The sequence below is a fragment of the Arvicola amphibius genome, chromosome 8 (assembly GCF_903992535.2).
Source record: "Arvicola amphibius chromosome 8, mArvAmp1.2, whole genome shotgun sequence".
NCBI lineage: Eukaryota > Metazoa > Chordata > Mammalia > Rodentia > Cricetidae > Arvicola > Arvicola amphibius.
Genome location: NC_052054.1, coordinates 102,221,819 through 102,238,497, shown reverse-complemented (window position 1 = coordinate 102,238,497; position 16,679 = coordinate 102,221,819). Strand labels below are relative to the sequence as shown.

The 16,679-nt window shown below is 48.0% G+C and overlaps 1 protein-coding gene across 1 annotated transcript in view; it reads left to right on the top strand.

Moving 5' to 3' along the window:
- Agap1 (ArfGAP with GTPase domain, ankyrin repeat and PH domain 1) overlaps positions 1-16,679 on the top strand; it is a 449,843-nt gene that overhangs the window by 337,591 nt on the left and 95,573 nt on the right. The window contains 3 exon segments of the mRNA XM_038339225.1: positions 5,138-5,202; positions 5,204-5,284; positions 5,286-5,301. Coding sequence (XP_038195153.1) covers positions 5,138-5,202; positions 5,204-5,284; positions 5,286-5,301 — 162 coding nt within the window.

Here is a 16,679-nt window from a genome sequence, read left to right as displayed (position 1 = left end):
GTTGGGGTTGCTTTCCTGTCTCACTAGTCAGACCCAGGAATGCTTCCATGTCTTCCTTAGTGTGAGATGACTCTCTTGCCACTCTTCGCACCCATTACCAAGTGACACCTCTGTTTTCCCATTAGTCTCAATCCCCAGGCCCTGAGGGACCCCTCCACGGCCACAGAGTCATGGTCTGTCTGTGGATGAGTCCTACCCCCCACCCCCGGTCTGTTTATCTGTGGGGGTTGGCATGCTGCTGCACATGGGGTCCCTTCAGCATTCTGCACGCCAGTGCAGGGCTCAGGAAAACAGTCTTTTATTGAAGGCATCAAGCAAAGAAATTAGATAGGCATTCTTTTCAGGCCTTAGAAATCGGCTCCATGTGGACAGGGGTTCTGCCCTTTATTCTTTGACAGCTGCTAGCTCAGAGAGCATGCTCAGTAAGTGTAGGCTGAGTGTAAGGGAGACTGTTTCTGTCAATAGCTCCCATTTCATGGCTGGAGGTCGTTCACCTAAAATAGCTTCCAGACGGTTGGGAACTTGCAGGACGTGGTGGACACAAAGCATGCTTGTGGTGAGTTTTTAAGGATGTAGCAGAGTTTATTGCACTCCGCTGTTCCACGGGACCACAGGTCCCTCCCACTGGGCCAGGACCTCAGGCAGCCGGTTCTTCAGTAAACTGGTCAGGGCTGGTAGAATTCCCCCATGGGCTGTCATTGTGGTGAAGGCAGAAAAACCAGATCCTGTTATCCATGAAGCTGAAATGAGGCTCCTGTGACAGACAGTTGTCACCCACGTGGAGAGTGCCAAGCCAGTGAGACAGGGAGGGCAGTGACTTGTGCAGGGCTGTGGGCTGGCCTCTCACAAGCACCCTCCGTGCGCCTTGTGGATTCCTCTACCTCCCTGTGCAGACCTCACTATGACTTCCCATCTGAGGATGGAGGGACGAACCACAGCAGATGCAGGAGAAAGAGATGCTGCCCTGGAGGCCTGTCTACTGAAGTGGTCCCTGTTGAGGCATCAGGTCAAGATGATGCTCATCAACCGTGAGGAAGAACACTTCAGTGAGCTTTGCTTCAGAGAGCAGCAGAAGTCAAGTAGTAAAAAGGGAGAGTGGGCAAGGGAGGCACTTGGTACAGGCAGGGAGAGACAAAATGCTGGGACCACAGTCACTATCTAGAGTGAGACGTAGCTTACAAGCTCAAGATTCCCAGAGCCTGCCAGGCCTTGAGGGAAGAGTGGGGTGTTTGTTTCTGAGAGGTGGGGGAGAGAAAGTTCAGTGGGTTAGATAGTGGGGGTTGGAGTGAGGTGAGGGATTCAGGAGGAACAGCAGAAACCTTGGTTGAGCATCCTGGAAAGTGGTGGGTAGATTTCTAACTGAAGTGCGAGAAACTCAGGGTTGCAGGGTGCTGGTGCAGAAGGGGCCCAGGCACAAGGAGCCAGGGTCAGGATGATGCTTTCTCCATGACCCTAACTGGAAAAACAGATGAAGTTAAGCTTCCTCTCAGGAAAGATGGGGAAACTTGGGAAATTGGGTTTTCAAAAATGTTTCCAGTAGTTAACGATGCTGGGACCTGCCACGGAGGTCGGACCGTGGGGGTGAGAGGTCGCTGGATGAGCTGCTGGAGTAGGGGAGGGAGTGGGGGAGGCAGCTGGCAGAGTCCTGAGGGCTGCTGAGGCATCAGGAAGGAAAGAGCCTGGCGTGGGGAGGAATGGGACCAGACTTCACCTGGGCAGGTGGAGTGACATCACAAGAAGACTGAGGGGCTGTTGTGGAAATGGAGAATTCCTGACCTGGGATCTGTAGAGTTACCATGTAGCTGCATAGCTTCCACAGGGTGAGAAGGGTGGGGGCCTCATGGGAGGCGTGTCTCCAGGGAACACAGAGTGGAATGTGCCTTCCAAGCAGACAGTGCCTGTAAGTTCAGATGTCCAAGGGAGGAGGGACAGTACTGAGAGTCCATGAATTAGGGCTGTCCTAGGCTTATAGGCCACTTCCCAACATCTACCACTACCCTACTTGCTGTGGTTTTCACATCTGTTTCAAAGCATTGCCATGTGGGCCTGGATCATGCTTCTAATTGAGAGCAAGGAACTAGATAGACCAGCAGAGACTCTGGGCACAGAACTGAAGCGCCACGCTGAAGGATGCCTCGGGCAAAGCCAGAGTGCAGGGCAAATCAGTGCCCTGGCCTACTGGACTCTCAGAGGAAGCTGAGTGGCATTTCTTGCCAGTACTGTCACCATCTTGACTGCCACTTGCCACTTCTCCATGAAAGTCAAGAGTTTGCGCCAGAGTAATGACAGTTCATAGCTATCGAGACACGGGGAGATGCGATGGTGTTTTCCCCCCTGTTATCTTAGAAAGGGCTCTCTGTGGTAGGAGGGGAAGGAGTTGCCTAGAAACAGGCACATTTGATTTTCATGGGTGAATTCTGTTCTGTGTGCCAGGGAGTGAGTTCAAAGCCTGCCCAAGTAGAATGGGACCTAGATTCCCAAAAGAGCATCTTCATTCACACCAAAAACAATGACTTATTTGAATAGGGACGTTTCACTAAAAAGAGAAACTGTGATTTGTGTCCCTTTAGTCTTTCTGCATTATCAAAACCATTTAAGTTGGGTATTTCTGGCTTTCAGGGTGGTATTTGGAAAAAGCTTATTGGCTTTGTTTTCGTTTCTTTTTGTTTTGTTTTGTGTCCGAGGCAGGGTCTTGTGAGGTAGGCTTCAGTGGCCTGGTAACAGCTGTATGGCCTAGGCTGACCTCGGACTCATGGTGTTTCTCCTGCCTCAGCCTCCTGGGTTCTGGGATTATAGGTGTGTGTCACCTTGCTCCAGTTGTTCCTTGACAAGTTTAAAGGCACGTTGTTGCAGGAGAATTGTTGGTGCAACCATTCCACTATCATTACAGCATGTGTCTTGGCTACAGAGACAAACGCTTTGTCTGGGCTGGGTGTTGCTACTTAGAGGCCTCCAAGTGTGCTGATGCTAGTTACCGCCTGAACCTCTGTCCCAGCCCCGCCCTGCTCTGGACTGTTTTCCTTGACTTAGCTGTGGGCATTGAGGTTTGTGTTTCAAACAGCTGAGACCTGCTAAGGTAGTTGTGAAAACCGAGGGGAAGTTTCCAGAGCCTCAACACTCCAGATGGTCTCTGTGCTGATAGTGCACAGACAGGGGGAGTGGCGTGGTCTGTGCACATGTGTGGAAGTCCGTCCTGTTCGCTGTGTAGTTCATGCATGTGCTCTCGGCGTCTAGGAGAGATGTTGGTGTCGGGTTGGGCAGTAGACGGTAGCTTACCTGTGTTGAGCATTACAGGACACTGGGGAAGAGAAACCACCAGTTCCCTGGAGAAGCTGTAGTTATAGACCACTAGCAGCCAAGTGCAGAGTGTCCACAGTCAGACCCCTGGAATAGAGATCTAAATTGTAGCTTAGGAGAAAGAATTACTGACAGTCACAGGGGTCGCAGGATTGAAGCAACAGGACAGTGGACACTCGGGCTTATTACATGGGAATGTCTTTGGGTAAGAACAGTGAGTAGCTTTGCTTTCCTGCCTGATGAGTGAGCCCTCTGGTGGGGGATCAGACGGGCATGGACCACTGTCAGTGGCCTTGCCATGGGACAGGTAGTGGCATATTTTAAAATATGTGCATGGAATACTTAAGAAGAGCAAAAGTCCTCACCATCAAGCACTGGGTAGCATATAGAAGGGAAACTCCAGAATGGCTGGCCATCTTGGAGTCTGGTATCTGTCCTAGGGACTAGATGGGAGCTTTGGATAGACAGACTTCAGAAATTGTCTTGCTCTGATGTGTTTGTTTCTTGGTTTTGGTGGTGATGGTTTCTGGGTTGATCTGTCGGTCGGTAGGTTGGGTTTTGTTGTTTTGGCAGGCCTGGGTCTCACAATGTAGACCTCTCTGTTCCAGAACTCTCAGATCCTCCTGCCTCTGCCTCCTAAGTGATAGGTTAAAGGTGTGTGCGACCATGCCCAGCTAGGGGCCAGTGTTTTCACTTGAACCCTTATCCTCACCACCACCACTGCAGCCAACTTGCCAAAACTACAGGATGAAGTGAGGCTCAGAACTGCTGGCTGTCCCTAGGGGACAGATCACCTTGGGAAAGGGAACCAGCTGCATGAGCTGGAAGTCATGGGCCTGGCAGAAGTGGAAGGGTGGCAGCATCAGAGGGGATGAAACAGAAGGTGTCGGTTGTACCACATTCAGAGCTGAGGTGGCTGTCAGCGGGAATCTGGAAAGCTTTCCGTGGTGGTCCCCCAGCTTGTAGGGGTTGGCAGTATTCCGAGATTAAGCACCAGTGGTGGAGGAAGTTAGTGCAAGCCCTTCTGTCCTTGTAATTACAAGACTCCTGACTCACGACAAATGACTCTGAAATGTGGAGTATGGGGAGGGTGCACCACCCATGCTCCTCTGTCCTCTGTAGTGGTGTGCTGTCCTGCCTTGTAGTCTGGCACTTCACAGTCTTTAGCACTACTTTTCCTTCTTTTGGTAAAGATAGAGTAAAAAATAAATTGAGGTTTCATTTAAAGTGAGTCCCTGTGTTTGCACAGTGGCCTAAAGCCTCTCTGCAGAGCTGGAGGGAATCTTCAGTCGCAGCTCTATGGTGTTGACTTGGACACATTTCCTGCAGGCTGTGTGAGCCGTGGCATGTTTGTATCTCTCTTACTGATTACAAAGTGAAGTGTAGTACTACAGAGACAAGAAGATCAGGAATTGTTCCCCCTTTGTATGCAATGTCACACCCACTCAGGACATATTTGTACATGTTAGTAACTCATTCCTGGTAAATGAGGGTCAGTAAGGGAAGGAAAGGGAACACTGAGAATCGGAGGTTCACTGTCCTGCTACCCCTGATGTCATGGGTGTGGGTCTGAGGTTTCAGGAGTCCAGTGGCTGGAAGCAGAGGATTTCCAGTGCCTGCTTTGGGCTGGGAGGTGCCCATGGCAAAAGCGCTTAGATCTGTTCATTGGATTCCCGGGCCGCCAGCCCAGCCACGTTGTGCACAGCTGTCTTTGGAAAGATGGAAAGATCTCACATGTTAATGCTGGAGGATGTTGCTTTAAGTGGGTTTTGCCATCCTTTTCTTTGCTAGTGCTCCAAGCTCACTTTTGCATTCTTTTGCCTTTCTGGTTCGGTTGCAGACACAGGGCTGGGTGACTCGGTGTGTTCCAGCCCAAGTATCTCCAGCAGCACCAGCCCCAAGCTTTGACCCGCCCCCTTCCCCCCACGCCAACAGAAAGAAGCACCGGAGGAAGAAAAGTACCAGCAACTTCAAGGCTGACGGGCTCCTCGGGCACTGCTGAAGGTAAGGGTCCCCAGGCTACCAGGGTGAGCATCTACACTGTGGAAATGGCCTTGCTCATGAAGTCCGCTATTTACCTGATGGCCAGATGTGGATTTTTCTGAAGGTGGCTCCTGCAAGTGAATTTTTGTTTATTCCATACATGCTGTTGAGATAAGTAAATAACACACACACACACACACATGAAAAATCATGAATGCAACTAAGCTTCAGAAATACTCCAAAGAAAACCAACAGTTCCAAACATTGTTGCATTAGCACCAAGGTTTGTTACTGAGATGGACAATAGCAGAGTTTATCTTGAGCAAAGGTTCCCACTCTCAGAGACTGCCCTGTCCTTCAGATCCTTTCTCTTTCCTTGTCTGCCAAACTTTTTCTCAACATTCTCCTGGTTTGTCCAGAACTGTAGATTGCAAGATGCTATCCCAGTAGGGAAGGGCAGCTTGTGAGCACATAGCCATCAACAAGGACCCCGTGGGGCTCAGCAGGGTGCCCCATCATTTGTGAGATAAGGCCGTGTTGTTTGGGGTGTCATGAGGGAGGCTGGGGGTACAGAGCCTCGCAGCTTGGGGTTCCTTGCAGGGCCTGAAGGTCTTTTCCTTCACCAAGGTTCACTGTTCTGTCCCCAGCAGCTTCCTGCTGACAGAGTTAGGCACGAAGACCAGTTTCTTGTTTGGGGATAAATAAGGATGATTCTTCCATGTCAGTGGCCATAGAAACTGACACTGAAGGGCGCAACACTGAGCTAGATGTCACTGCTCGTCCCACTAGAAAGGGTTCTGCTCGGATACTGAGAGTTATTGAGACCTCATCAAGAGTGACATCCGATGTCAGCTCCAACCTGCCCCAAGGAGAGGTTGGGACAAGATGGTAGCATTGCCACCCGTCCAAACCTCCAGCCTATAAACCCAGCATGATTTTCCCTAACGAGTGTTTTTAAAGTGCAGGTCAATGTAGCAGATAAGTATCTCAGAACATGTGACCATGTTTCCAAATGGTGTTTGTTCTAATGTCACTAGCACAGCGGACGTCATTCTCTCCACACACAGCTGCTTACATGCATTTCAGTTACCCACATGTGATCTGTGCAGAAAACTGGAAGAGCAAAGCCTTGTGGACGCCATCAGTAGTGTGCCCCGCAATGGGGCGGTGGAAGGAATGTGGAAAGTGACCTCTGCTGACTTTCTGAGCTTGTGGGGTCATCTGGTGGGTGCTATGTGGAGTAGTGTACCATCAAGCTGGGTCAGGGTGTGTCTGTCCTAGCAGACAGAAATAAGTGGCAGCTTTAGAGATGGCTCTGTAGTGCTTGCCTTCTAAATATGGGGAATTGAGTTTGAGCACCAGAACCCACCTAAATAATAGGCATGTAACCTCCCCACTCCCCCCAGCACCAGGGAGGTAGAGACAGGCGATCCTGGCGGTTTACTGGCAGGCTTCCCTAGTCTGTTTTAGTAACTTCCAAACCAGTGAAGACCCTACTTCCAAACAAGAAAAAAAAAAAAAAAACAGTGTACAGTGTCTGAGGAATGATGCCCTGTGTCCTCTACATGAGCACGTGTGTGCATACAGGCACTACAGAACACATGGATTGGAAAGCAAGCAATGTCTCAAGCAAGCCTGAATGTGGGCGGCACATATTCAGAGTTTCAGATGGGTCTGCGGAGGCCACCCCCTCAGTTCCCTGATAGTTTATAATAGAAAATAAGTTCAAGAATGTCAAGTCATCTGTATAGTTTTTTCCCTGGAAAGTGTTAACTTGCCCCACTGCCAGTAGTGTCATTTTATGAGGGATTGTAGTTTTATTGTTAGTCTATGGTTTGTTGGTTTGTTTGTTTGAACCTGGGTCTCACTGGAGTGGGAGCTGGCCTCAAGCTCACACTCCTCCTTCCTCAGCCTCCTGAGTGCAGGACGTGTACATCCCACAGTGTACATTTCTAAAGTCAGGTTTGTGTGCTTTCCATCCTACCGTTGAAGCACCGTTTGTGATCCTTAGGACTCTATTCCTTAAATAACAGTTGCATGAAGTCTAACAAGCTGTTGACCCCAGAATTAAAGCCAGTTGTTAAACTCCCTCCTGTTAACAGTGCTTGTTTTGGTGTGGAGACTATGTTTGTGGGGAGTGGAGAGCTGGCTCAGCAGGTAAGAGCACTGGCTGCTCTTCCAGAAGACTCAGCACCCATGTGGGGGCTCATAACCATCTGTAACTCCAGTTCCAGGGGACCCAGTGCCCTCACACATTCATTCAGGCAAAGCACATGTACATAAAATAAAAATACCACCAGTAAAAACAGTTTTAAATTTTTTTTTAAAGTGTGTTTTCTGGCCTCACACTTGTGTCGCGCTGACTCCTGGTTCTCGGGCGCTGTCTGCCTGTGGGCCTCTTGTTTTATCGCTGCCATCTGTGATACACACGTGCCAAGCACAGGGCTTCTGAACCTTTTCTGTGACTCATTTCCACTGGGGAAAAAAGGAGGTTGCGTTGTGGCCCCAGGTATAAAAATATATAACATAGATATTCTATCTATAAATAAGAGATAGATGATTAATGTGTTTTAAAATGAGTCTCTTGCATACGTTATTTTTACCACTTATTAAAAACAAACTGGGCATGAGAGATGGCTAGAGAGAATACTTGCTGCTCTTCTAGAGGACCGGAGTGCTGTTCCTCAGCACCCACTTAGATGACTATGCGCGCCAGCTCCAAGGGCTCCAATGCCCTCTTCTGGCCTCCAAGGGCCACTAACATATGCACAGCTGGCTGCCTGTCAGATACCACAAGGCATAGAGCATCTTCGACATTTTTCAACCCCTTTTTGATTTTATAATCATCAGGGCTTGGAGCACCACTCTTCATAAATACATACTACAAAATAGTAGAGTATGTGTAGGGCCATTTCCAAAAATTGTTGGAAATTTTGCCCCAACCCCAAGCATTTGATGCATTATTGATGATTTTATTTTAGTGGAAGTCAAGTCAGCAACTCCAAGAGTTAGTCTTTAAAACCAAGCAGTCTCACAGTGTATTTCAGAGAGAGAGACTAATTTGATACCGACACTCTGAGGGGATGACTGTAGGAAAAACACCGAGGTCTTGTTTTTCCGTTTGTCTGTTTGTATTTCTGTAAGAGTGCACTGTAAACACTGCAGCCCAGAGTGGGCTGTTATCTGGGGTCCTGGGTTCGACTGTAAGGAGCTGGGCTGTAGAAAGGCACTTGTGGGTAGTTGAATGCGCTTTCTGCCTTCCGCCTTCCATAAGTTTAACAGAACAGCTACAACTTTAAGAGTGTAAGAAATCCCACTGATAGCTAACTCCTCAGAACCGTAGGGGAACGCTGATAGTGTGCTCAGCGTGGTCACTACAGATTTACCGAAGGGACTCCGAGGAGACTTGAGTAAAGGGCCTGCAGAAGAAGTGGGGGGGGGTAGGGGAAGGGAAAGTGTCCCTGGTGGATGCTGTGACCTTCCCTAGAGAACAGGTGCAGCCCAGCCCAGCCATGGTAGCCAGAGCGAATGGAGTGCCTACTCGGCTCCTCACTCGCCCACTCTGTCCTCAGTACAAGTATACCAACGGCCGAAGGCCTGAGCCTTGAAGCTGCTGGCCCCACATGCCTGCTCTGCGAGCCTTTTTGGCACAGCCCTAAGGAAACATCCCGTAGTCCTCTTTCACACGTTCCTCAGACCAGAAGCCTCGAAGCCCTAGGGGTAGGCTGCCCATCATTGAGCCCCCGGACTAGCTACTGTGCCCCTGGATGCCATCCCCAGCTGCATGGCAAGAGCCGTTCCACGCTTCCTGGGATAAATTTCCCTCTGCAATTTCTGCGTCAGAAATGCTAGCTGAAGATGGCATATTATGGTTGCCTCAATTTCAGAAATAGTGCCTGACTGGCACCTTAGTATGACAGAACATCCACTCTAGTTCCCTTGCTCTCGAGTCTTTTTATGGGGGATGAGCACCGATAACAGTCTATACCATGTGACAGGAATGCCTTACCAAACTTAAGTAGAATAACTGCTATGGTTTTTAATACTGACAGGTATGTGTGCAGATGCTGTGTTGAAACCTGATGATTGTATGCTAATCTAAAAACTAATAATAAAATGAATCAGCTGAACACAGCAAGTGACAGAAGCAGAAAATGTAAAACATCTATTGTATTTGTGGCTCCAACATGGTGATTTGGCAGTCAGATCTAGGGATTAATATAGTGGATTTTGGGAGATCAAGCCCCTTCCTAGGCTCTTAAAGTAACCACGTACATCACAGGAATCCTAATATGTGGAGCTCATGTAGTGCTCACTCCATCCCCAACCCTGCCCTGTGAGGACGTGGAGGAGGGTGAGGCAAAGTCAAGACAGCGGTTCACCCTCTCCCATTGTGGCCATTTCCTTTAACACGTGCTCCTGAGAAATGTGGGCACATAACCAGATGTCTCCATACCCTAGACCTGAGCCTACCAGCCAGAGCCAGTGAAGGGCATGACCGTCCTGCAGACAGGAGCTCAAGTGCTGCTGTGGGGGGCTTGGCTTGCACAGTATCTGCATGTCAGGAGCCTCCCACATGAGCACGCATGTGCACACCCCCAAATCTGTGACACTCTTCCTCTGCAAAAGTTAACATTCTGCCAATAATTATGTTACAGGAGGAAATACAGGCTGTTCTTTTGAGATGAATTTTTCTCTATGGTTTCTTGTTCAGAAAAACCCAGATATATACACATATACATATATATTTATATATATAATTTTAATTTCTGCTAACCAAAGCATTGAGTGTAGGATATGTGTCACAGGCAGCACAGTGGAAAGTCTCCGTCCCTCTCCATAACAACTGTTCCCATTCGTGTTCACATGGTCCCATCCCCTGAACCATCACCAGCACTGACTGGAAACACCAGTGGTGGTCTGTATCTTCTACTGAGTTTTGTTTGTTGAGAATGATTTCATAGACTAAGAAAATTGTTGTATCATTTAGATCTGTTATTTATGGACCAATGAGGAGCCTAGAAAGGGTAGAAAAGGAACTGAGCCTTGTCATGGACCCCTGGTAACCTAGAGAAGAGTCATCTAGGGCATGCACAGTTGATGGAAGATGACTGGCGAGTGGTTCCGTGGCCCTGACTAATCTAGGTAGCATCAGAGGGACCCTTGCATGGACGCCTCAAGGAGATGACTTTGGGTTAGAAGGAAACTAAGAGCCAAGCAGAGCTAAGAGGCAGTGGCCCCAGCACTGTGGTGAAGTGCATGGTTGGTCAGGCCACAATTGAGGACTCTGGGTTCTGAAAGAGTGCTAGCACCATCTTAAGAGTGCCAGGACCCAGCTTATAGGGGTGTGCCTGGGAAAGCTTGGAGCGCTGAGGATTCTCTAGGTCTCTAACGACTTAACAAATTCAAAGCATTGTCTTTGAATTTTGACACCTTCTGGATTCCTTCTTAACTGTCTCCAGTGGTGAGGTTATGTATCCTCCCTGAAAGGAAGCCGCAGCCTGGGAGCCCTGCTCTGTGGCCCCGAGTCTGGTGGTCCTCGTTAGTGTTACAGCATTCATGCAAGTTTGCATCAAGTGCTAATTTCGCTGTTTCCCCAGTGAAAAGGCTGAAGTAGAGAGAGGTTAAGTGGCTTTCTTGTCCAGGGTCAGATCGCTGGTGGGTGACAGGACTGTCTCTTGATTCTGTGCCTTAGACTCTTTCCACCAGGCAGAAAGCGAGGCTTTGAGGTGTGTGAAACAGCGTTTGAATCTAGGAGCGGAGCATACTGAAAAAGCCTCCTTGAATTCCTCAGACTCCACGGAAAGACACTGGCTTTCATATAGGTCTGAACATCTACAAGTTGTGTGGCACAGATCTTTTTCAAAAAATGCAGGACCTGTCTCTATGCACCCACTCTTATTATACAAGAGGGTCTGCAGAATTCCTGGTGCTGCCCCCCCACCTCCCCCAGGTTCACAGTGCTTTGTAGAAAAGGTCTCAACAGGAACTCATTTCATCCTTCTCATCTCATTCCTTCGCTGCTTTCTGGGTTTCTACTGAACCATTGAGTGGTCGACTCTGAATGGCTATTAAAGGATTATCCTAGATAAGATAAGTCACCACCAGGCCGCTCCTTACAGTAGAAAATGAATTGCTCATCCCGGCTGCTCTCACTAAGCAGTCCCAGGTGAGGCCCAAGCTGTTGACAAATTCCATTAACTCCAAAGTTGCAAAGGTCGCCTTCAACTTGATTTTCCTTCATTCACTCGGAGAAGACCCTGAAATTGTGAATCATGTCTTTTTTTCCTCCATCAAATATTAAGCCACTACCATGGGGAAACATGGGTTTGGCACTATTGGAGACACTGGGAATTAAAATTCTCCAGGGTGTTCAGAACCTTAATATGTCACAAATAAATGGTACGTCTCTAGGGTGGCAGAGAAACGCTAAAGAGAGATGTGGACATTCAGAGGCATAGCCATGTGCCCCAGGATGAGTGTGAGGGAAAGCTGATCTGGTCAATGCAGAACTTAGTTTTGTATTTAGTACACAGTGGTTCTTTAAAAACCTGGGAGGAAATCGCCTTTTCCTGCATACTTCAGCTTGGTCACCTTGGGGTAGATTACAGTTGATGCTTTGGAAAGCACTTTGCAGAGATGATAAAGAATTACACATGGGGCTGGAGAGATGGCTCAGTGGTTAAGAGCATTGCCTGCTCTTCCTAAGGTCCTGAGTTCAATTCCCGGCAACCACATGGTGGCTCACAACCATCTGTAATGAGGTCTTGTGCCCTCTTCTGGTCTACAGACATACACACAGACAGAATATTGTATACATAATAAATAAGTAAATATTAAAAAAAAAAGAATTACGCGTGTGTAGCACGTGATTGCTTTATCTATTTAGGATTATCAGCAAGTAACCTTCAGGCACACAACAGCACTTAGTTCTGGCCATTTGACTGTGTTGATTGTCATGCTCTCTGGGTGGCGTATAAGCTGGGGGTCCTACCTAGCATGATTAGGTAGGTGGTCACTGTGTTTCTTCTGTTAGGAGAGCAGAACACACTTGTGGGTGTCTTGTTACAGTGGTATACACAACATACACATGACTGACAGAAGTCGGGGATCAGAACCTGCTGTGTATATGATGTGATTCCATACCACCTGTGCTCCCACATTGTTGTTTAAAGACCTGGGATCTTCATGAGAGATGGCCATGCAGGTCTTGCACGCTATTGTTTGTCACTCCATTTCCTCCTCCTTACCCTTGGGGACATTTCACCAGCCCTCTGTATGTCTCCTTGCTATTGATTGTGGCAGCTGCCCTGAAAGGAAAGGGACTGTAATGTCTTCATCATCAACAGCATGGAGATTACATAATCAGCAACCGTTTTCATGCCTGCAACCCAGAATCTCACCATCCTCCCAAAGATAACATAGAAATGTAGTGGTTTTGATTCTCTGCCCAAGGCTGTCAGAGGCTGACAGGTTCTTACCACGCTTAAGCTGTGGGTTCTAGGAGACACGATGAGCCATGATGGATTCACTACCCACACACTGGATTGGCTTTTCAAAGAGAGTCCTCAGGCAGTCACTCGAGCTTCCCAGAGAACAAGCCTGCTGAAACTGAGTAGGGCTGAGCTTGCTCTAGACATTGACATTGCGCATTGGACACAGTTGACTCAAAAGCCATCCTGCGGGGTAGAGTCTGGCCATCACAAACACACACACAAGCTGTAAGTGCTCTTAGATCCTTTGTAGAAGTCAGCAGGTTGGAAGTAAACAAAGATGAGTCGATTATAGCACGGGAAGCCAGAACAGAGGATTCACACCATGACAAACCTGCCAATAGGAGAGGATTTGTGGTCCTTTTGTAAGTCCACACAAACTAACGGGGTTAGCTTCAGGACCATGAAACCATTGAGCACCTACTGGATGCCAAGTGCTGTGCTTGATATTGAGCGGGAAACTAGATGAGGGGTCCGCTGCCCTGAGCAGGTGCAGCAATGGAGACAGGAGAAGGCAAGGGCTGGTGCTGCACTACTGGTACCCAAACATCCTGGTTGCCTGGGAGACTCCACAAAGGAACACAGTATCTCCACTGCCTTTGATAGAGCATGGAATGTCTACTCTCGTAAAGCACGAATGTAGGGGGATTCTGTTCTGTGAAAATGAGATCAGTCCTCGGAGGTGGCTTAGAGCCCTTTCAGTGTCCCAAGGAGACACAGTGTGACAGGGCAAGTGGTCAGTTCAAGCTGCCTGTCCCTGGACGTACATGAAAATAAACTTACCCTTACCAAACACAAGTTGCAAGACTCCACGTTGGAATCCAGATATGCAGCAAGCCTCCACACCTAGCGGTCTGCCTGTACTTGACGGTACTCTTCCTAGCTGCGGGGCTGTTAGCCCAGCATCCCTCTAAAGGACTTTATCCCCGTGATAACATGTTTTCCTCTGCCCAGCTGGGAGCCCCTGGGTCTGTGGTATTCCACCGCCAGGATCTGCCTTGAGGTCCTTAGATGCTGTGGCTGTCACATAACTCAGCAATGAAGTTGTGACCCCTGAGACCATGGTCACACCTAGAGGAGAGGCAGTGCTGATTCTCATGGTGGTACCCCTCTGCTTACCACTTTCTCCCCCGCATAATTCACCACCTACTTTCTGTACCTCATCTTGCCATTTCATAAGCTCTCAGGTCAGCAGCTTTTGAACAGATCATGATGGTCCCCTCCCAAATCATGGGAGCCATTGTCAAGATGCATCCTCAGACATCAGCCACAATGAGGCTTTCTGTACCCCGAACCGTGTCATTCCTGTGGGAAGTCAGGGATGGGGGAAGCAGTCCTGTTTGGGGGTCAGTAGAACACTGATGTGCCCCAGACACAGGTGGAGGCTGAGGTTAGAGGCTGTTAGGCCTCTGGGTCAGGGTAGTCTATGTTTGGCTTTGTGCCTGGTTATTCACTTGGGCGTAGACCCTAGAGCAGTGGTTCTCAACCTTCTTAATGCTACAACCCTTTAATACGGTTTATTATGTTGTGGTGGCCCCCCCGACCATAAAATTATTTTCATTACTACTTTATAACTCTAATTTTGCTACTGTTATGAATCTAATATAAATATTTGTGTAATGTAAATATCCTTTGCTCTTAGGCAACTCCTATGAAAAGGTCTCAACCCACAAGTTGAGAACCTCTGCCCACCCCCGCCCCCGACACACACATACTTAGGTTTCTTTGTAGCCCAGCTAAGCTCAGCAGGGCCCTGCCCCGTCAGTCCTTGACTTGCTCTTGAAACTAGGAAACAATCCTTCTTAAACTGGGTCTCTTCCTGGTTTGTGTACAAAGATTTCTTCTTTTTTTTTTTTTTTTTTTGGTCTGTGTTTGCCGTCTCGGATATAGTTAAAGTCCCAGTTCACTGCTCAGCTACTTTGTGGGCAGTGAGAACCTACAGAATTAGACACGGACTGTCTTATGGAGGCAGTCTCTTGCCGTTTCTTCGGAAACATAACCAACTTTTGTTTGAGATGATAATACTTGTTCTATTTGTTGTTTTGGATGAAGGGAGTGAGCATTTCAAGGACAGTTTGAAGTTAGTAGGGGGCGGGGAGTGATTGGTTGAGCTCTCTGTCATTCATAGAAGTTCTGCTTTGCTGATTCAGGTATTGATTAGAGACGTGTGTGCCCTGGCTCCAGGTCTGATAGTGGTGACCGCTTGTTTCGTTGAGATGTCTTACTTGTGCTTTAGAGAAGGCATGATTCAGGGTGAGCTGGAAGTTTGTTTGCACTCTCAGCAGCTATCTTCCTGCCTTTCAGCTACACCCTTTCCTCAAATAATAAGCACCAGGTATGACACCATGGGCGCATCTCCATGAAAGAAGGGAGGACGGTGGAAACTTCAGCAGCTGGCATTGCCATGCGCACACACAGCATAACTGGGGCTTCTTCGGCATGCAGGATATGGAGAAAATTGGCCATTTGTCTGTGGGGTAATGGGCTTTGTGCAATATGAAAATCTATCAAATGGTTACATGCAATGACTTTATATCAGAGTTCATGAAGAGCGCCTACTGCACACAGTTTAATTCTATTTAATTTTTTAAGGGGGGAAAAAGCAAAGGGAAATGTTTTAGTTTCTCTTAAGCTGATTTCTCTCTGCTTTTTCTTAAAAGTGCCTTTCTAGTTACCACACAGTGATGTGATCATTATCCGCCACCTCGTCGCCCTGCTGCCTCTGCATGCAGTAAAATACAAAAAGAGAGAGAGAGAGAGAGAGAGAGAGAGAGAGAGAGAGAGACCAGGGGAGCTTGTGAAGTATGACTCCCCATCCCAAGACTCATTGCCCACGATTCGTACCGCTTGACAGTAATGATCTTATTACAGCACTGTGGACCTTGAAGAGATTTCGCCAGGAGAGTGAAAGGACGGAGGCTCGTGTAATCAAGTGGCGCTGAATATTCCACGCGGTTTTGATCACACACTGATTGGGCACAGTTTTAGCCCATCTTCTAGTCAATTATGCATGGCCCCTGTGCTCCTCGGATAGGCAGGAACATTGATGGCTGTTGTCTGGCTTTGGCAGGCAGCCAGGAGTTTGAAGTGCCTCGCACACACCGTCTTCAGGATAAGTGCTTTTTAGTTGGAATTGATTACCTTTCTTTGGGTTTTGCTTAATAGCAAAACTGCATTTGGAGAGGGCTTCAGGTGAAAAATGGCCATATTAGCCATTTAGAGCATCTGAACTCCTAGTCAATTTTTAGGCTCCCTTCGTTTCCATCTAATTTCTGCTTAATGATGTAATGTTTGCTAATATGTGGGACACCTCACCGTGTTTGCCTCCAAGCATGCGCGTTGAGCATGCTGGATAGGTTCTATCATATGGCCACTGCTCTCAGGCCTTTAGACAGATACCAGCTTTGAGGTGATGTCTGAATCAGCGTCTGCCTTCTCCTAAAAGTGTGCTGAAGATGCTTTGCTCTGCGGGCAAATGGGGGTAAATTATCCTTGCCAGGGTTGCCTACCCTTTAGGTGATGGCAGGAGATGTTGTCCATGCTAGTTTGAGATGTGTTTTGCTGCTTCTTGCCCCAAAGGATTGTGGTCTTTCTGGCTTTATCTGGGGTCCAGGCATATTTGAAAGCTTGGAATGCTTTCCAGCAACTATACTGTGTTGCCTGGTGTTAAGACCATGCAGTTAAACAAACAACCACATACCTGGGAGACCGAGGAACCACAAATTTCGCATCCTCCTGTCAGATTCTTACATGTGATTCTTGGCTTATAGATAATTCTAGAACTGTCAGGCAGGAGAACTTCAAAGTTCCTTTTCATGTTTCTTGTATGGGACCATAGAATTGGACACCGCAGAGTACATAATCAGTGTAGCGTAGTCTGAAAAATATTTTGAAGTCACCGAAAGT